This window comes from Oncorhynchus mykiss, chromosome 18 (assembly GCF_013265735.2).
Source record: "Oncorhynchus mykiss isolate Arlee chromosome 18, USDA_OmykA_1.1, whole genome shotgun sequence".
NCBI classification, from domain to species: domain Eukaryota; kingdom Metazoa; phylum Chordata; class Actinopteri; order Salmoniformes; family Salmonidae; genus Oncorhynchus; species Oncorhynchus mykiss.
In genome coordinates, this window is record NC_048582.1 from 64,973,623 (window position 1) to 64,995,070 (window position 21,448).

The following is a 21,448-nucleotide window of genomic DNA, read 5'->3' on the forward strand; positions in this document are numbered from 1 at the left end:
GGTTAAGGTTAGGTAACATGCTAACTAAGTAGGTAAAGGGTTAGCTAAAAAGTAGTAAGTAGTTAAAATTGAAGTTGTCCGTGTTGAGCTTCGAACACAACCTTTGGGTTGCTAGATTTTTGCTTTCTACACCCATCCATCCACCCCCCCCCCCCCCCCCCCCAATATTCTACTGTTTTTATCTGTGATTGAACTGCACATAAACAAATTTAAATGAAAAAATGGTTTATTTCACAATCTGTTATACTGACTTACATGGACTTCCAGTCATTGCAATAACACTGGTTAGCAACTTCACACTGTATGCAGAGACAAGTTCATCTGACTGGGGAAGGAGATAAAGGCGTAAGGGGGATATTAAAAAGGGCTTCATTGCCAAAATGCTGAACTAACCCTTTAAATTGTACACATTCAAAGCTGTAGTATCTGAAGTGCTTTGGACTCAACAGGATATTTTTTGCATCATTCCTAACCAAAGGCCAAAGAAAAGTCTGCTTAGGACTGTAGGAATTTAACAGTGGACTGAAATGTTATTTATCGGGCCAATTTCAAATCAAGCATTTGGCAATGATCACATGCTCAATATGCAACTTTGTGCAGACTGAAGTTACATAACCTCTCAAGTCAAAGACTAGAGTCACTCACTGAAGCGCTATTAAAGGGATGAGTCCCAAATGGTACATTAATCCATATATAGTAGTCAGTGGAGGCTGGTGAGGGGAAGACATCTCATGGAATAGCATCAAACACATAGAAACCATGTGTTTGATACCATTCCACCGATTCCCCTCCAGCCATTACCATGAGCCCTTGTCCTCCCCAATTATGGTGCCACCAACCTCCTATGATAGAGGTGGGGAATGGGGTTCCATTTGGAATGCAGAACAGGTATATGTGGCCTTTTCATAAGTCCTCAACAATCTTCCCTTGAGGGGAGTGTTGCTGCTGCTGTAACACAGGAAGTGATGGGGTCAGAGGTGGTGGCTAAACGCTGGGTTAAAGGCTGGGAGGATTCCGTGGGAAGACTTCTAGCCGGCTAAGATTAGCCTGGAGGGTTGGAGCTTGGAACTGACTCTGTGTGGGAGCAGCGTCACAACCATAGAAGAGTCCATAAGCAAATGTTGACATTATACACGAAGAGGCAGCAATGTTGGTGGTTGGTTCTTCAAGCTGTCTGCATTGTAAAACATTGTGGGGTATTTTTCATGTTACTTATTATGTGTGTCCATTGGGAGCAGTGGTTATGACATTCTATTTATCTCAATACTAATTGAATAATTACATGTTAAAGCATACATTGTATTGTGCAACACACTTTTGTCATAGGCCAGCACATGAATGATAATGAAATTAGTTTGTACTTTTGTCATAGGCCAGTACATGAATGATAATGAAATTAGTTTGTACTTTTGTCATAGGCCAGTACATGAATGATAATGAAATTAGTTTGTACTTTTGTCATAGGCCAGTACATGAATGATAATGAAATTAGTTTGTACTTTTGTCATAGGCCAGTACATGAATGATAATGAAATTAGTTTGTACTTTTGTCATAGGCCAGTACATGAATGATAATGAAATTAGTTTGTACTTTTGTCATAGGCCAGTACATGAATGATAATGAAATTAGTTTGTACTTTTGTCATAGGCCAGTACATGAATGATAATGAAATTAGTTTGTACTTTTGTCATAGGCCAGTACATGAATGATAATGAAATTAGTTTGTACTTTTGTCATAGGCCAGTACATGAATGATAATGAAATTAGTTTGTACAAAAAAAACAAAAAAATCATTGAATGAAAAGATGAAGGTGAATCTGTGCCAGCCTAATACAGTCAGCTACAGTGTCTGTCTGGAGTAGATCAACCCTAATTACTTCAGGGTTCAGACCATGTGTTTCAGGTCCTTAAGTCACTTTAGTCCATTAGTGGTAGTGTATCCGTCCGATGGTCCCTGTTCCAGTGGTCAGTATATCTGGCTGTCCGTTCCTCCAGATCTCCCTGACGATGCGTTCCCTGTCCTCCAGTCGTCTCGCCCTCTCCAGCTCCTCCGCCGACGCAAACACATTCACGCTCCTCAAAGTACCGTTCAATTGGCTGTTGCGGTCGCTCATGGGCGCAACCGTCACTTTAGGGATCTCTGCCTCCTCCCCTTCTTCCACATCCACACTCTCCTCATCCTCCTCTTCTTCACTGGACTCCTTCAGTTGTCTCCTCTCTGGGGACGGGGGAGGCTTATTGGTACGGCGGGTCCTACAGGTGATGCCGGTGACCAGGAGGCACAGGGCCAGGAGAAGGCCAAAACACACACCCATCATGAAGTACAGAGCAAAGCTCTCTGGGTTAGCTGGATGGGAAAACAGATTGTTAGATCCCTCACCTACAAAAGCCTTGTAAATCCACACTGACTGTGAGCTTGTGAGATCAGGCAGGTTTAGAGGCTATCACCTACATTGACAGGGGTTCAATAGGGCCATTCGTATTCTCATTTAAACTAAATACAACAACAGCATGTGAATTGTCCTTGCTTTGAGAATGCCTGGATGGGTATCAGTTCCTGTCAAATCTCTTCACAATGAGTACGAGGCCCCTGTCTGTTCTGACTGTACAAGCCACTTTCCTTTAGCAGTGATAGAAGTGCAGGAAACGAGGACGTTTACACAATATTTGAGAGGGTGAGCTTGCAGATACTTTCACAGTACAGATACTTTCACAGTGCAGATACTTTCACAGTACAGGGGTGTCACGCCAAAGCAGACAGTACACATAAGTCCCTACAACAGATTGTGGCTGTTGAAGCTATTCTCAAAGCATCAGAATGAATAAAAAATTAATTTTAAAAAGACAATATTATTTATCCTAGAACTATAAGCAGAAATAACAAGGGGTCTTACCTTTGATGTGAGCATAGGTAGCCATGCTGTTACTTAGCAGCTCCATGTCTTTCCTAATTGGTTCCATTTTGACCTCTCTGCTTGTTTGTTGACAACCATTCACCAGCCTGTCTCCAATACAAGGTCCTGTAGTTCAAAAATAATTTACGTGTTAGAACTGCCCCCCACAGACAGGAAGTAATCACCATTTTATCTTCTACTATGACACTTGGCGTCATCTCCAATGGGAGGAACTGTGTCATTTTCTGACGGCCAGCTCTGTGTCTCACTGTCTGAGTTCATTCTCTCTTCCACTGAGTCTCAGAAGGCTTAGAGATGATAATGTAACAGAATGCCTCCACGTATCACCCATCCCCACCCAGCAATCACCACTACAGGCCAATGAAGTGTCAATGGTCATTGTGATGGGGACATTGTGTTCCTGGTGAGTTTCTTCACTAGGGCCCCACTGAGGACACAATACCCAGACAACACACATATATCTTGCCGAAGTCGGCATCACAGAGTCAGCATCAGCATCACAGAGTCATCATCAGCATCACAGAGCCAGCATCAGCATCACAGAGTCAGCCGTAGATCGTGTAGACAATTGAAATTGGGACGAGTGTCACAATGCTTGAATTAGCTGCCTTCTATCAATGCATTATAATATACATAGGCTACCTATGGACAGTCAAACATTTTCGGGTTCATGGTTGGCAATACTTTTATCAGAAAATATGTCTAAAACCTATAGGCTTAAATAAATGAATAAAAACACATTTTCTGACTACAGTACTTGGCCCATGCATTCTTTTCACCACACGTGGCTCAGATGTAACGTTTTTTTTGTTTTGTTGTTTTAAATATATTCATCACATATTCACTGCTCTTAGCCTGTAATAAAACCTTCGTTTTTATCAAACTAACTGCACACCCTCTGCATGAGCAATCTTTCTGATAAATGTGATGTTTATGTTCCTCTGTTTCTTGTTTCTCTCTTCTCTGTGCTGGAGTTCTTTTAACAACTTGATGGTAAAAGCAATAGCCTCCTAAACCTGACATTAGCTTGAATCTTCTCTCTTCATTTTACCCATTAACAAAATCACCTATATTCCAGTAAAGCATATTGGTTGTATTATTGCCAGTATAATTTATCTAATAATCTTTCTTAAATGTTCCATTCAAATTCGATGTTTACACTCATTTGGTCAGGGTAATTCAAACCATGTAGTGAAACATGATTTGCTGTTGGTTCCGATCTCAAATAAAGGTATTTTTTTAATGTCTGTATTAGAGCGACTAGGCAGCATGCAGCTTTAACGTGCATCGTCCAAACAGCGGCTGAAGGGAGAATGCGATCTAATGCGAATGCGATCTAACGCGAATGCGATCTAACGCGAATGCGATCTAACGCGAATGCGATCTAATGCGAATGCGATCTAATGCGAATGCGATCTAATGCGAATGCGATCTAATGCCGACGTCTCAGCGACTTGTTGCCAATGTGCAAACGCTCTCCATACTACATCGGCCTGATGTATCATGTAGACGGCGGGCCGACGTCGGCAAGACATGTATGTGTGTTATCTGGGATAGTCCCCACTGAGGACACCATAGTCCCCGCTGAGGACACCATAGTCCCCACTGAGGACACCATAGTCCTCACTGAGGACACCATGGTCCCCACTGAGGACACCATGGTCCCCACTGAGGACACCATGGTCCCCACTGAGGACACCATAGTCCCCACTGAGGACACCATGGTCCCCACTGAGGACACCATGGTCCCCACTGAGGACACCATAGTCCCCACTGAGGACACCATGGTCCCCCCTGAGGACACCATAGTCCCCACTGAGGACTCCATGGTCCCCACTGAGGACACCATGGTCCCCACTGAGGACACCATAGTCCCCACTGAGGACACCATGGTCCCCACTGAGGACACCATAGTCCCCACTGAGGACACCATAGTCCCCACTGAGGACACCATAGTCCCCACTGAGGACACCATAGTCCCCACTGAGGACACCATAGTCCCCACTGAGGACACCATGGTCCCCACTGAGGACACCATGGTCCCCACTGAGGACACCATAGTCCCCACTGAGGACACCATGGTCCCCACTGAGGACACCATAGTCCCCACTGAGGACACCATAGTCCCCACTGAGGACACCATAGTCCCCACTGAGGACACCATAGTCCCCACTGAGGACACCATAGTCCCCACTGAGACACCATAGTCCCCACTGAAGACACCATATGCCCCACTAAGGACACCATATGCCCCACTAAGGACACTATATGCCCCACTAAGGACACTATATGCCCCACTAAGGACACCATATGCCCCACTGAGGACACCATAGTCCCCACTGAGGACAGCATAGTCCCCACTGAGGACACCATAGTCCCCACTGAGGACACAATAGTCAGTCTGCTTGCTTTCCTAACCGAGTTCTGAGTCCAGTTATCTGTTAATATGTTTGTATTTATGGTATTTCTGTAGCAGTGACCTGGCTGACCCTTTCTTGTGTGTTCAGAGCGGGGGTTTCACTTTTCCCACAGAAACACACATGAATGCTAAGAAGAACCGTGTGGGGTTTCCTCTGGGAAAAACAGAGAGATGTCGCACTCCAGAGAGGAGAGCTGAAGAGAGAGGGAGGAGGAGAGATCTTAAAGACAAACAAACATAGGCTTCAGACAGAGATTGAGGGTGAACCTGGGGACCTGGGGAGGGAATAGAATGACATCCCAAGCGTTGATGAAATCCCATGGTTTCAATCATAAATCAATCATAAATCTACTTCAGTAAAAATACTATAAAGTACTACTTAACTCGTTTTTTTAAAAACTTTTGTTATTTATATTTTTGACAACTTATACTTTTACTTCACTACATTCCTAAAAAAAATTAATGTTCTTTTTACTCCATACATTTCCCCTTGACACGTGTTACAATTTAAATGCTTAACAGGACAGGAAAATGGTCCAATTCACACACTTATCAAGAGAACATCCATGGTCATCCCTACTTTCTCTGATCTGGCGGACTCACTAAACACAAATGCTTTGTTTGTAAATGATGTCTGAGTGTTGGAGCGTGACCCCTGGCTATACGTAAATGAAAATAACAAGAAGATGGTGCCGTCTGGTTTGTTTAATAAAAGGAATGGCAAATGGTTTATACTTTTCCTTTTGTTTTGGATACTTAAGTATATTTTAGCAATTACGTTTACTTTGATACTTAAGTATCTTTAAAAACCAAATACTTTTAGACTTTTACTGAAGTAGGTATTTTACCGGGCGACTTTCACTTTTACTTGAGTCATTTTCTATTAAGGTTATCTTTACTTTTACTCACGTATGACAACTGGGGACTTTTTCAACCACTGTAACTGATGACTGACTTCCTCCCTCATAACAATCAGTCCATTACGTGCAATTCAACAACAGTGAGTGCAATGGCAGAATGTTGTTCTTTCTCTGCCTCTGTCCTCAGTTTAAAATCATGCCCATCAGGACCCTGTGTTTTCCCACCCTGATCTTTATCCCGCCTACTCTTGGCAGCAGACCCTGACCCTGTTAACTCTCAAAGGCACATTTTGCCAATTAAATGGTGGTCGCCATGGCCCACAGACTCATGTTGGCCCACAGACTCATGGGAGATGATGGGTCTTGCTGCTTTGCTCGAGTCATGGGCCGTGTTCGAGAGTATCAAATTCATGATGCATTGTGGGTAAATGATGACTGACCTACAAAATAATAATGAGTAGTTATTTATGATGCAAGGTGATTTGTAGATCAGTCAGTCGGCAGTCGCCTGCACTGTCGGCTACAATGTTGAACAAGCCCGTAGTTAACTGCATACGTGGAATATGTTTGAAAGTGGGCATTGTGAAACAAGTGAGAGGATCAAGACCCGTGAATATATTGAAACCTAACAGCTAATTGGATAGATTGGTTGCCAATCAAGACCATTTTGTGTGGCTGCTTGCTGCTTCCTTGTAGCGTTTTAGCTAAACCCAACCCTAACTGGGTTAGGGGACTAATTGGGGCAGCCTAGTGGTTAGAGCGTTGGACTTGTAACCAAAAGGTTGCAGATTGAATCCCTGAGCTGACAAAGTACAAATCTGTTGTTCTGCCCCTGACTTGCCTAGTTAAATAAAGGTTAAAAAAAAAAATATTCTCCTAACCTGCTCGGTAAATTATCCAAACCTGCCATTTTAATTATCCTAACCTGCTACATTAGTTCTCATAAACTGCCATGTTAATTATCCTAACCTGCCTAACCGGTTTAGTTGAAATGCTACAAGGAAAGCCTTGAGTGGCAACCAATCTGCCAAATTAGCTGTTAGGTTGACACACTCACTGGTGTTGATCCTCCCATTTGATTTGCAAAACCCACTTTCAGACACATATGCAGTTACCCATTCTTGCCTTGCCCTATCGGAGCACTGAGTAATCTACTGAGTAATCTACTGAGTAATCTACTGAGTAATCTATTGAGTAATCTATTTAGTAATCTACTGAGTAATATACTGAGTAATCTACTGAGTAATCTATTTAGTAATCTACTGAGTAATCTATTTAGTAATCTACTGAGTAATCTACTGAGTAATCTATTTAGTAATCTACTGAGTAATCTACTGAGTACTCTATTTAGTAATCTAATGAGTAATCTACTGAGTAATCTACTGAGTAATCTATTGAGTAATCTACTGAGTAATCTACTGAGTAATCTACTGAGTAATCTATTTAGTAATCTATTGAGTAATCTATTGAGTAATCTATTGAGTAATCTATTTAGTAATCTATTGAGTAATCTATTGAGTAATCTATTTAGTAATCTATTGAGTAATCTACTGAGTAATCTATTGAGTAATCTATTGAGTAATCTACTGAGTAATTTAGGCTGGATAACTGATTTGACTTTTGAAATATCTCACCAACTCCATCCTTGTTTTTTCCCAGGGTTTAATGACATAAGTGCTGTGAGTAATGTTGTTTTTAGTTCAGTTCATTCAAAGACAAACAATGTTTTCATTTTAATTAGGCCTTGCATGGCCTCAGTTTTCATTTCCCAAATCCTACATATGACCGCGGTAGTGTTTCCTTGCTATGAGTCAGGCAGATTGAAAAAGGTCCAAGTTTGGAAGGGTCCATGGCTTCCTTTTTACATTTGTTTTTGTTATTTGTTATTTTAGAAACATTTCTGTACTTGTGGGCATGTGTTGGCATCTTGAAATGTAATCCTTTATAAACACATTCTACTCCCTGTGGATTCCCCTTCCTGTCCCTCTCTTTCTTCCCGCCAAGGCACATTCTCCAGACAGTTTTATCACAAACAAACATAAAACTTTGTCACAGCCAACAAGAAACAGTACCGTGATAAAAGTTTCTCTCAAAGTCTCAAAATATCTGGCGGCAACATATCAGTGGTAACTGGTGATAGAAGACACATGTCTCTTCACTCACACAGTTCTTTAACACCTCCCAATAACTTGCACAGGGTCAGCAGCTGTGATTGTTTATATACCTCATAAACCGCTCTGCCTTCAACCCGACACATTTCCTGCTTAGATAATCCAATTGGATTCAAACAATGAAATTCTAAACCTTTGCATTCATAGGTTATTATTCTTATCATTGGTGCCTTGAAACAGATATCATCTTACAACACAGTAACTTGGAGGGAAGAGGTGATTCTGTTGTCAAAATACAACAAACAGAATGACAACAAAAAAACGCCAAAAGCGCTGGTGTTGTTTAACAACATACATGTGTGTCAGGCCGGGAGACGGACGGCTCTCATCCGGTTGCTGTGTTAAGTGTGTAGAGGATGTCGAGGCGGTATGGCTCTCTGGCTCAATGGCTCTCTGCCATACCTGCTACTGAGCCTATAAAGTGTTTTTATAGTCTGTCATTATAAAGCACAGACATTAATACGAGGAACAGTCTACTAATAAACCTCCATGCCATCGTGTTACTTCCAGTGTACAGGATCACTTTATTAGGTAAGCTAATAAAGTTATTTCCTAAATTGTTAGGAAACCAATATTTTCCATAGAAAACATAAAATGTAAAAAGGCAAGACAATAAAGCCTCATCACCATGCAATCATCATCATCATCATGAGGACATCAACAGTAGGACCTACAGACGGAACTGAAGTGACAAGAGAATGCAAAACTAATCTCACACACTCACCTTAATCCTGATAAAGATACAACAATGATTCTAGAAGGAGCAGCTGTCCATCGATCTACGGGTAAAGCAAATATCGCAACAGATTGTAATAAAGTGGAGGAGAAACCTGAGGATCCCTGAGGTGTAGAGGAGTAGGAGTCCGATCAGACTGTCGAACTGCAGATCCAAGGCTGTAGAGCTGGAGAATCATATAGAGAAAAGTGCTGCTGCCTCTCTCCTCGACATCAGGGCCAGCTGTACACCACAACCAGAAAGAGGAAACCAGCCAAACCCGGGACCGAGAGAGGCTGTCAATAGGGAGGTGTTTCCAGAGAGAGGGGGCGAGAGGGAGAGAGAGAGAGCGTGAGAGAGCGAGAGAATGAGAGAGAGAGAGGGAGCAAGAGAGAGAGAGAGCGAGAAAGAGAGAGGGAGCGAGAGAGAGAGACAGAGAGAGAGGGAGTGAGAGAGAGAGCGAGAGAGAGGGAGCAAGAGAGAGAGAGAGAGAGAGAGAGAGGGAGCGAGAAAGAGAGAGGGAGCGAGAGAGAGAGACAGAGAGAGAGGGAGTGAGAGAGAGAGCGAGAGAGAGGGAGCAAGAGAGAGAGAGAGCGAGAGTGAGAGAGAGTGAGGGAGGGTGGGGCCTGATTAGTATTTAGCAACTTTATAACATTAAACAAACACACAACAAAAACCAAAACACAGTTAAATGGATTACGAGTAAACCCCAAAACACCTTAAAATGGATTGTGAGTAAACCCCAAAACACCCTAAAATGGCTTTCCCATATCCTCATACAATACTTACTCTGAGGTATACTTGTGCTGTAGTAAGTGTCCCTATTTGTCAGGGTCTCACTGCTCACCAAGACATGGGCCTGTGACTGTACGATGAATGGTGATCTCCGCTGTGGGCCATGCCACAGTGCGGTAGCTCTGTTCAGTGTTTAGCCAGGAGGGTGGAACAGGAAATAGCTAGTAGACTACTGCTGATCTGGGAGGGACTGACTGGGGATTAAACAACCTCCGTGTTGTGGTCTCAGGGGCTCCGTCCCAAATGGCACCCTACTCCCTATACAGTCCACTACTTCTGACCAGAATAGGGAATAGGGTGCCATTTGGAACAGACAAAGGGTTTTGGGGATTCAACAATATGTCTCTGGCAAGGTCTATATAAACCGTTTCACACCAGCAGGTGAAGTCTGAGACAGAAAATATAATAGCCGGTTGTCAGTGTAAATCATAAAAGTTGTTTATGCGGTTATATTGTGTAAACCATAGACGTACATCACATTATGAAATCAGTGAATACACATTGTTTCTTATTATTCCGAAGGGGCTTTTACAACCAAAAAAACTGAATTTTGAATTCCTCTAAAGAGCTATTCTGAGCTAAACAGTGTTGATGTGGCAGTCAGTCTAATGGCTTCAAAAGCAGTTATTATGTGGTTGATGTCACTGAGAGGTTTCTCAAGGCTGGTCTTAGAAGAAAACATTTGTGTTTTAAAAAGAAGTCTCAAACCCAAATCACACCACAGGTCCCTGACTAACAATGATGAAACTGCACAGGGGAATTCCAGAGATCCACTGGTGTAACTATACACTTTATTTACCACATTCCATAGGGAAAAATTGACCCCGGCTGTATTCTACTAGGCTTTGTACTACACTCTATACACGTACCAGACTGGTCACGGTGCTTGGGACAGTCCATCTTCTTCTCCCGCTGCCACCGCCTGTGTTTTGTCAGGCCTGTCCTCTTCTTGACACTGCTAAGCAATAACATACCCCTTCTGAAATTCCTCAAATTCCCAAACCCTCTCATATCCCTCTCTACCGCCATAGAATTATTCCGTCCTCTTGCTGCTCAATGCCATTGGCCACAAGACGTTCCATCTTGGTTCCGTGACCACCAGTCCACCATTCACAGTTAAAAATGACCCAAGAGGCTTGCATGAGAGGGCTCTATTTGTGATAGGGAGAGCTGAGCCCTGTTTGTTTGTCCCTCCTCCAGTCTGGTCTTGATCATGAATAATGTATTCCCTCCTACAGACTGGTATTGATCATGAATAATGTGTTCCCTCCTACAGACTGTTATTGATCATGAATAATGTGTTCCCTCCTACAGACTGGTATTGATCATGAGTAATGTGTTCCACTCTACAGACTGGTATTGATCATGAATAATGTGTTCCATCCTACAGACTGGTATTGATCATGAATAATGTGTTCCCTGGGTGGCCTGGCGGGTGGGAGAGACCAGCCCAGTCATGAACCTAGAGCTGGTTCCTCACATAGACGGGCATCGTGGTCTCTACCAAGCCAAGGCTGCTGGTCATGATTTCCTCCTAAATGGAACGCTATATACTTTTGACCAGGGCCCTTAAAGTGCACTACAAAGGGAATAGGTGGTCATTTGAGACACAGTACATGTTCATGTCCAGTAGAGAAAACACTCTCACTATGGTGTCGTGCAGGAATATTCAAACTGTGGTGCACGGAAATATTTACAATGAAAATAAGTGCATTTTCCCCCCCCCAAAGTATTTTTTTTTTTTAGGAAATCACTAGTAACATAATCAATGTATTTTTTGTAAATTATATATTTACAATATTAAATAAAACTATTTTTTTCTATTGATGTCAACTTTATTTCTGAATAAAATAAATATAAAATAAATTGAGCAAATTAGTCATTGGCTTTGAAAAATCACCTGCAAGTACCAGTCACTGCAACTTCCGCTGACTGCTGGTAAGCTTTGTTGACTTAGCCATATGTTTTTGCCAACACAGGGCTAACCTTTTTAAAACAGCTAAACACCTGTTTTTAGATAACATATGATGAGGGGTCCCTGGGTCACCGGGTTTGCCTTGGCAGGGGTCCCTGGACAAGAAAAGACCTCTGGTGTAGAGTATGAGGGAGTTTTATTCAACTGAACCGCGCCTGGCCCGGGATGTGAACGGGCAAAAGCAGTGAAGGAGGAACGCCCTTGTCAAATGGAACAGTAATCTATGCCGATCTGTCATATCAACAAGGCAGCCTAATGCATTGTTCAGAAACATACAGCACCAGTCAATAGTTTGGACACACCTACTCATTCAAGGGTTTTTCTCTATTTGTACTATTTTCTACATTGTAGAATAGTTGTTGCGTCAAAAACGGAACACTCAAAACATGAGCACAATGGCAGCTCTTCCTTTAAAGAACTCCAGGCCTCAAGAGGGCAGATAACCCAAAAACACGGGTGGAACTACAAAATTGAGCCAGGATTTCTGGAGGGACTACTTTTACATGCGCACCTGGCAGATAAGCATGGGTATAAAATGTTTGGGCTTAGCTTTGCTCAGGTCCTCAACATACAAACAGCTCATTGTTCAACCCTAAAGACGCAACTGGTATGTAATGTTTGGAATGATTAATTATGTTGCATCCAGTGCTTAGCACAATTTACATGTTTAACTCTGGTAGGAGTGGTGACTTCTTTTCTGTGGATATTTTCTGACTGCAGAACTAATTGCATGAAGTGCAAAATTAAATTGTTTAAACGTTTACTTTATTCAAAGCCATGCATTGTTTATTGTGTAAAATAATGCAGGTTTATTCTCTGTTTAAGGTTATTAAACTATTCCCTGATCCTTACTCCTCTGTCATTCAACTACTCTATTCAACAAATCAACTGTTTCAACATATTCAACAAATGGCATCAAAACCACAATAAAACACTGAAAAGGAATTGAGTTGTCCCTTTGCATCCTTCACGTGTTGAGCAAGCCGTTTTCAAGTTTGGGCAGAGCTGAAATAATTATAACACCTAGACAACTTGACAATAATAGTGAAGACATCAACTATGAAATAACACACATGGAATCATGTAGTAACCAAAAAATATATATTTTATATTTGAGATTCTTCAAAGGAGCCACCCTTTGCCTTGACAGCTTTACATACTATTGGTATTCTCTTAACCAGCTTCATGAGGTAGTCACCTGGAATGCTTTTCAATTAAAAGGTGTGCCTTGTTAAAAGATAATTTGTGGAATTTATTTCCATCCTAATGAGTTTGACCCAATCAGTTGTGTTGTAACAAGGTAGGGGTGGTATACAGAAGATAGCCCTATTTGGTAAAAGACCAAGTCCATATTATGGCAAGAACAGCTCAAATACGCAAAAGAAACAGTCCATCATTACTTTAAGACATGAAGGTTAGTCAATCCGGAACATTTCAAGAACTTTGAAAGGTTCTTCAAGTGCAGTTGTAAAAACCATCACTCACTATGATGAAACTGGCTCATGAGGACCGCCACAGGAAAGGAAGACCTTACCTCTGCTGCAGAGGATAAGTTCATTAGAGTTACCAGCCTCAGAAATTGCAGCCCAAATAAATGCTTCAGAGTTCAAGTAACAGACGCAATCTCAACGTCAACTGTTAAGAGGAGACTGCGTGAATCAGGCCTTCATGGTCGAATTGCTGCAAAGAAACCACTACTAAACGACACCAATAATAAGAGACTTGATTGGGCCAAGAAACAAGAGCAATGGACATTAGACCAGTGGAAATCTGTCCTTTGGTCTGAGTCCAAATTTGAGATTTTTGGTTCCAACCACCGTGTCTTTGAGACGCGGAGTAGTGAACGGATGGATATGTGGTTCCCACCGTAATGGAGGAGGTGTGATGGTGTGGAGATGCTTTGCTGGTGACACTGTCTGATTTATTTAGAATTCAAGGCAGACTTAACCAGCATGGCTACTACAGCATTCTGCAGCGATACGCCATCCCATCTAGTTTGCAAATGTTTTTTCTTTCCCTAGCAGCACCAATTCATTTGATTCAACTATTCAACTCATTATCAAGCATTTGATTGGTTGAATAAGCTGTGTTAGTGCAAGAGGGAAGAAATCTATGTGTACCCTTTTGGGTTCCCAGGACCAGGTTTGAGAAACCCTGAAGTAATACAAAATGAAACTTGGTTTGGCCAACGGACCTCAGAGGTAATGGTGAGTCGTGTGCATCAATTGATGACCAGCTGCAGTGTAGTGGATAACCACAGTAACATTAGGCCAAAACTACAATACTGATTGTACAGCTCCCACCCAAACATCACCATCACGGCCCGGGGTCAAGATTCCCCTAGGTGCTGATCGAGAATCAGCTTCCCATTCCTATCCTTAAACAATAGTGGGCGAAATGCAAAACTGACCAAAGATCAGCATCAAGGGGAAACTTCACCCTACACCCATCAACACCGTCATAGTTCAGCAAGTTCATCCATCATGGCAGGCGGCCCTTACCGCTTAGTCCCTCTGGTGGTTCAGTCTGTTCAGCGATCCGAGTCAGTTCTGTGTTGAGAGGAAAACAAAACACGTCGTTTGAGGCATATATACACAGGATAATTAAGTACAACTGTTGCTTGACACAGATCTGCTGTTTGGTCTTAAAGGGGAAAGGAAACATTAGGCTTTAGATTCCAGCTAACTGTAAATCCTGAAGTGTTCCCATTCCCCTTTAAGAATACAAACCAATGACACATGGTGGTTGTCTTTTGTTTCTCAGTCAGACCTCAGGTTTAGTTTCTGTCAGACATCAGGCTGTGATTCTCAGTCAGACCTCAGGTTGTGTTTCTGTCAGACATCAGGCTGTGATTCTCAGTCAGACCTCAGGTTGTGTTTCTGTCAGACATCAGGTTTTGTTTCTCAGTCAGACCTCAGGTTTTGTTTCTCAGTCAGACCTCAGGCTGTGTTTACATTATTGCTTGGCTAACATGTGCACTATACCCATGTTATAATCACTTAAAGCATTTAAATCACAATTCCACCATAGATACCCGTATTGCTTGAATATGAATCACTTCAAGTGACTGATCTCCACTCCCTCCTGAGTCTTTACAGTTCAAGGCAAAGATCAAACCAAATTATAGAGGATCAAGATGCTGCAATGTGTATCACTGTCAAACAAAGAACTAAGGCACCAGTAGTGAGAGATGCACGCCTCTTCTTCTTCTTGGTCTGTGGTAAAGAGGTTGACCCGGAACTCTGTTTCAGTATCAGTGTTTGGGTTCTGAACCTCTATTCCACCCATTAGTTGAGCCAGTCCCAAATGGCTCCCTGTTCCCTGGGGCGGCAGGGCGTTGGACTAGTAACCGGAAGGTTGCAAGTTCAAATCCTCGAGCTGACAAGGTACAAATCTGTCGTTCTGCCCCTGAACAGGCAGTTAACCGTCATTGAAAATAAGAATTTGTTCTTAACTGACTTGCCTAGTTAAATAAAGGTTAAAAATGTAGTGCACTATTTTTGACCAGGGCTCATAGGGCTCTGGTCAATAGACTAAACTAATGTTGACATTATTAAATGTGTTTCTATAGCTTCCAAAATAGTATTTACAAAAGTGGGGGAGTGCCAAGACATGAGGCACAGTGGTTTTAACACAGCGCCCCCTATCAGTCATCTAGTTATCAGTCATCAGTCATCTTTATACACCGTATAAATCATTTTTGGTAATAAAAACAGGCAACATTCTAGACCAGCAAAATATTAATACAGTTACTATTCACAACTGTAGTATATAATATACTAGACACACAACTAACAGAGTAAAATCAGGCTAGATTACAGACCAACAAACTATTACTAGAGTTAATATTACTAATTCTAAAATGCAATTGAAGACAGTCAATACAATTCCTCTTGGCGTTTATGATGCATTACTGTATTACCTCTCACTCACCACTCATGGAGAACTAAGAGCCAGATAGAGTTGATCTGCTAACTAGTTGTTCAAACGTGTTTAACACCTCCTCGTCGTTACTGACAAGTAGATGAGTACTTGATTAACCCCGGGACTTCTGTCCCATGGGGCACTGGGCCCGTGTTGATTAACCCCGAGACTTCTGTCCCATGGGGCACTGGGCCCGTGTCGATTAACCCCGGGACTTCTGTCCCATGGGGCATTGGGCCCGTGTCGATTAACCCCGGGACTTCTGTCCCATGGGGCATTGGGCCCGTGTCGATTAACCCCGGGACTTCTGTCCCATGGGGCACTGGGCCCGTGGGGATTAACCTCGGGACTTCTGTCCCATGGGGCACTGGGCCCGTGTTGATTAACCCCGGGACTTCTGTCCCATGGGGCACTGGGCCCGTGTCGATTAACCCCGGGACTTCTGTCCCATGGGGCACTGGGCCCGTGTTGATTAACCCCGGGACTTCTGTCCCATGGGGCACTGGGCCCGTGTCGATAAACCCCGGGACTTCTGACCCATGGGGCATTGGGCCCGTGTCGATTAACCCCGGGACTTCTGTCCCATGGGGCACTGGGCCCGTGTTGATTAACCCCGGGACTTCTGTCCCATGGGGCACTGGGCCCGTGTTGATTAACCCCGGGACTTCTGTCCCATGGGGCACTGGGCCCGTGTTGATTAACCCCGGGACTTCTGTCCCATGGGGCACTGGGCCCGTGTTGATTAACCCCGGGACTTCTGTCCCATGGGGCACTGGGCCCGTGTCGATTAACCCCGGGACTTCTGTCCCATGGGGCACTGGGCCCGTGTCGATTAACCCCGGGACTTCTGTCCCATGGGGCATTGGGCCCGTGCCGATTAACCCCGGGACTTCTGTCCCATGGGGCACTGGGCCCGTGGGGATTAACCCCGGGACTTCTGTCCCATGGGGCACTGGGCCCGTGTCGATTAACCCCGGGACTTCTGTCCCATGGGGCACTGGGCCCGTGTTGATTAACCCCGGGACTTCTGTCCCATGGGGCACTGGGCCAGTGTTGATTAACCCCGGGACTTCTGTCCCATGGGGCACTGGGCCCGTGTTGATTTCCCCGGGACTTCTGTCCCATGGGGCACTGGGCCCGTGTCGATTAACCTCGGGACTTCTGTCCCATGGGGCACTGGGCCCGTGTCGATTAACCCCGGGACTTCTGTCCCATGGGGCACTGGGCCCGTGTCGATAAACCCCGGGACTTCTGACCCATGGGGCATTGGGCCCGTGTCGATTAACCCCGGGACTTCTGTCCCATGGGGCACTGGGCCCGTGTTGATTAACCCCGGGACTTCTGTCCCATAGGGCACTGGGCCCGTGTTGATTAACCCTGGGACTTCTGTCCCATGGGGCACTGGGCCCGTGGGGATTAACCCCGGGACTTCTGTCCCATGGGGCACTGGGCCCGTGGGGATTAACCCCGGGACTTCTGTCCCATGGGGCACTGGGCCCGTGTCGATTAACCCCGGGACTTCTGTCCCATGGGGCACTGGGCCCGTGGGGCACTGGGCCTGTGTTGATTAACCCCGGGACTTCTGTCCCATGGGGCACTGGGCCCGTTTTGATTAACCCTGGGACTTGTGTCCCATGGGGCACTGGGCCCGTGTTGATTAATGTGCGTTGAAGATGTCATTCCCATAGCAACGATTAAAACATTCCCAAACCAGAAACCGTGGATTGATGGCAGCATTTGCGTGAAACTGAAAGCGCGAACCAATGCTTTTAATCAGGGCAAGGTGACCGGAAACATGACCGAATACAAACAGTGTAACTATTCCCTCTGCAAGGCAATCAAACAAGCTAAGCGTCAGTAATAGAGACAAAGTAGAATCGCAATTCAACGGCTCAGACACAAGAGGTATGTGGCAGGGTCTACAGTCAATCACAGATTACAAAAAGAAAACCAGCCCAGTCACGGACCAGAATGTCTTGCTCCCAGGCAGACTAAATAACTTTTTTGCCCGCTTTGAGGACAATACAGTGCCACTGACACGGCCTGCAACCAAAACATGCGGACTCTCCTTCACTGCAGCCGAGGTGAGTAAAACATTTAAACGTGTTAACCCTCGCAAGGCTGCAGGCCCAGACGGCATCCCCAGCCGCGCCCTCAGAGCATGCGCAGACCAGCTGGCTGGTGTGTTTACGGACATATTCAATCAATCCTTATCCCAGTCTGCTGTTCCCACATGCTTCAAGAGGGCCACCATTGTTCCTGTTCCTAAGAAAGCTAAGGTAACTGAGCTAAATGACTATCGCCCCTTAGCACTCACCTCCGTCATCATGAAGTGCTTTGAGAGACTAGTCAAGGACCATATCACCTCCACCCTACCTGACACCCTAGACCCACTCCAATTTGCTTACCGCCCAAATAGGTCCACAGACGATGCAATCTCAACCACACTGCACACTGCCCTAACCCATCTGGACAAGAGGAATACCTATGTGAGAATGCTGTTCATCGACTACAGCTCGGCATTCAACACCATAGTACCCTCCAAGCTCGTCATCAAGCTCGAGACCCTGGGTCTCGACCCTGCCCTGTGCAACTGGGTACTGGACTTCCTGACGGGCCGCCCCCAGGTGGTGAGGGTAGGTAAACAACATCTCCACCCCGCTGATCCTCAACACTGGGGCCCCACAAGGGTGCGTTCTGAGCCCTCTCCAGTACTCCCTGTTCACCCACGACTGCGTGGCCACGCACGCCTCCAACTCAATCATCAAGTTTGCGGACGACACAACAGTGGTAGGCTTGATTACCAACAACGACGAGACGGCCTACAGGGAGGAGGTGAGGGCCCTCGGAGTGTGGTGTCAGGAAAATAACCTCACACTCTACGTCAACAAAACTAAGGAGATGATTGTGGACTTCAGGAAACAACAGAGTGAACACCCCCTTATCCACATCGATGGGACAGTAGTGGAGAGGGTAGTAAGTTTTAAGTTCCTCGGCGTATACATCACAGACAAACTGAATTGGTCCACCCACACAGACAGCATTGTGAAGAAGGCGCAGCAGCGCCTCTTCAACCTCAGGAGGCTGAAGAAATTCGGCTTGTCACCAAAAGCACTCACGAACTTCTACAGATGCACAATTGAGAGCATCCTGTCGGGCTGTATCACCGCCTGGTACGGCAACTGCTCCGCCCACAACCGTAAGGCTCTCCAGAGAGTAGTGAGGTCTGCACAACGCATCACCGGGGGCAAACTACCTGCCCTCCAGGACACCTACACCACCCGATGTCACAGGAAGGCCATAAAGATCATCAAGGACACCAACCACCCGAGCCACTGCCTGTTCACCCCGCTATCATCCAGAAGGCGAGGTCAGTACAGGTGCATCAAAGCTGGGACCGAGAGACTGAAAAACAGCTTCTATCTCAAGGCCATCTGACTGTTAAACAGCCACCACTAACATTGAGTGGCTGCTGCCAACACACTGACTCAACTCCAGCCACTTTAATAATGGGAATTGATGGGAAATGATGTCAAATATATCACTAGCCACTTTAAACAATGCTACTTAATATAATTATTTACATACCCTACATTATTAATCTCATATGTATATACTGTACTCGATACCATCTACTGCATCTTTATGTAATACATGTATCACTAGCCACTTTAAACTATGCCACTTAATATAATGTTTACATACCCTACATTACTCATCTCATATGTATATACTGTACTCGATACCATCTACTGCAGCTTGCCTATGCCGCTCTGTACCATCACTCATTCATATATCTTTATGTACATATTCTTTATCCCTTTACACTTGTGTGTATAAGGTAGTGGTTTTGGAATTGTTCGTTAGATTACTCATTGGTTATTACTGCATTGTCGGAACTAGAAGCACAAGCATTTCGCTACACTCGCATTAACATCTGCTAACCATGTGTATGTGACAAATACATTTGATTTGATAACCCCGGGACTTCTGTCCCCATGGGGCACTGGGCCCGTGGGGATTAACCCTGGGACTTCTGTCCCATGGGGCACTGGGCCTTTGTTGATTAACCCTGGGACTTCTGTCCCATGGGGCACTGGGCCTGTGTTGATTAACCCTGGGACTTCTGTCCCATGGGGCACTGGGCCCGTGGGGATTAACCCTGGGACTTCTGCCCCATGTGGCACTGGGCCCGTGGGGATTAACCCTGGGACTTCTGTCCCATGGGGCACTGGGCCCGTGGGGATTAACCCCGGGACTTCTGTCCCATGGGGCACTGGGCCCGTGGGGATTAACCCCGGGACTTCTGTCCCATGGGGCTCTGGGCCCGTGGTCGAGAGGGCAAAGCGTCCGTTGGGATTTTGCACTTTATACTTGATTAAAAGTGACACCTGGTAGAGACATTAATGAATATTTTTCAGTTTGTTTTTTCTTCATCAGAATGGGTAAACATACTCTTTATTTGCATGCCATTAATTTAGTTTTATACAGAAACAATATTCTGTAGTTTTCAAAAGCCGATAAAGATAAAAAGGGACTTACCCTGACATGCAAGGGTGTGTACACCTTTAACAGACAGGGAGAGTAGATGGTTCAACAGATTTAGTTTGGCATCCTAAGCAGGATGTGGGCAAGGCAGCAGCAGATAAATGTCATCATCTCTGTAGTTTAGGTAAAGCAGTCATGTAATCTGTCGCAAAGAATCAGGCTACGTCCCAAATTACATCCAATTCCCTACATAGTGCTCTACTTTAGACCAAGGCCCAATAGCGTGCCAGTGATGGGGTCCCTACCACAATGATCTTTCGGTGTGTCTTGTCCACTTGGTTAAGAACACTGGTGGTGTCTCTCCCAAACTACAGGATGGTGTTTCTGGTCCTATAAGATAAGTAGCAGGTCTCTGTGACGTGGGCAGAGCAGGAGTTGGTATTTGAAAGCCATCAACTCATACAGGTACACAGACAATATCATACAGAAGAAAACACAAAGGACAGTATGTTAACTGAAAAATAATGTAGGCCTAATACAAGATGACATGACTGGTGTCTCTCTGTTAATATCTGGGAGAAGCCTCGAAGGGCCTTGAAGAATAGGCCGCAACGTTTCCCAAAGCTAGTCGCCATTGGAGTCTGGAGCAGTGAAAACACGTTCTCTGGAGTGATGAGTCACTCTTCACCATCTGGCAGTCCGACCGATGAATCTGGGTTTGGCGGAAGCCAGGAGAACGCTACCTGCCACAATGCACAGTGCCAACCGTAAAGTTTGGTGGAGAAGGACTAATGGTCTGGGGCTGTTTTTCATGGTTTGGGCTATGCCCCTTAGTTCCAGTAAAGGGAAATCTTTACGCTACAGCATACAATGACATTCTAGAACAATTCTGTGCTTCCAAATTTGTGGCAACAGTTTGGGGAAGGCCCTTTCCTGTTTCATAATGACAATACCCCCATGCACAAAGCGAGGTCCATACAGAAATGGTTTGTCGAGATTGGTGTGGAAGAACTTGACCTGCCTGCACAAAGCCCCGAAATCTACCCCAACAAACACCTTTGGGATGAATTGGAACGCCGACTGCGAGCCAGGCCTAATCACCCAACATCAGTGCCCAACCTCACAAAAATTATTGTGGCTGAATGGAAGCAAGTCTCCGCAGCAATGTTCCAACATCTAGTGGAA

General features: G+C 44.7%; 1 protein-coding gene across 5 annotated transcripts; it reads right to left on the reverse strand.

The window, feature by feature from the left end:
• Window positions 1-208: 208 nt before the first annotated feature.
• Window positions 209-14,374, reverse strand: LOC110496694 (protein eva-1 homolog B). 5 transcript variants are annotated; one of them, XM_036953516.1, is made up of 4 exons: window positions 14,353-14,374; window positions 9,091-9,377; window positions 2,896-3,021; window positions 209-2,348 (listed from the first exon to the last, which is right to left on the reverse strand). In XM_036953516.1, the coding sequence occupies exons 3-4, from the start codon at window positions 2,960-2,962 to the stop codon at window positions 1,927-1,929; spliced, it is 489 nt and encodes a 162-aa protein (XP_036809411.1). In that variant the 5' UTR covers window positions 2,963-3,021; window positions 9,091-9,377; window positions 14,353-14,374; the 3' UTR covers window positions 209-1,926. The 5 variants fall into 5 exon arrangements, with proteins under 5 accessions (XP_036809411.1, XP_036809412.1, XP_021428403.1 ...); XM_036953517.1 differs by lacking the exon at window positions 14,353-14,374 and adding an exon at window positions 9,871-10,007 and having other exon boundaries at window positions 9,197-9,377; XM_021572728.2 differs by lacking the exon at window positions 14,353-14,374 and adding an exon at window positions 9,871-10,007.
• Window positions 14,375-21,448: the final 7,074 nt, after the last annotated feature.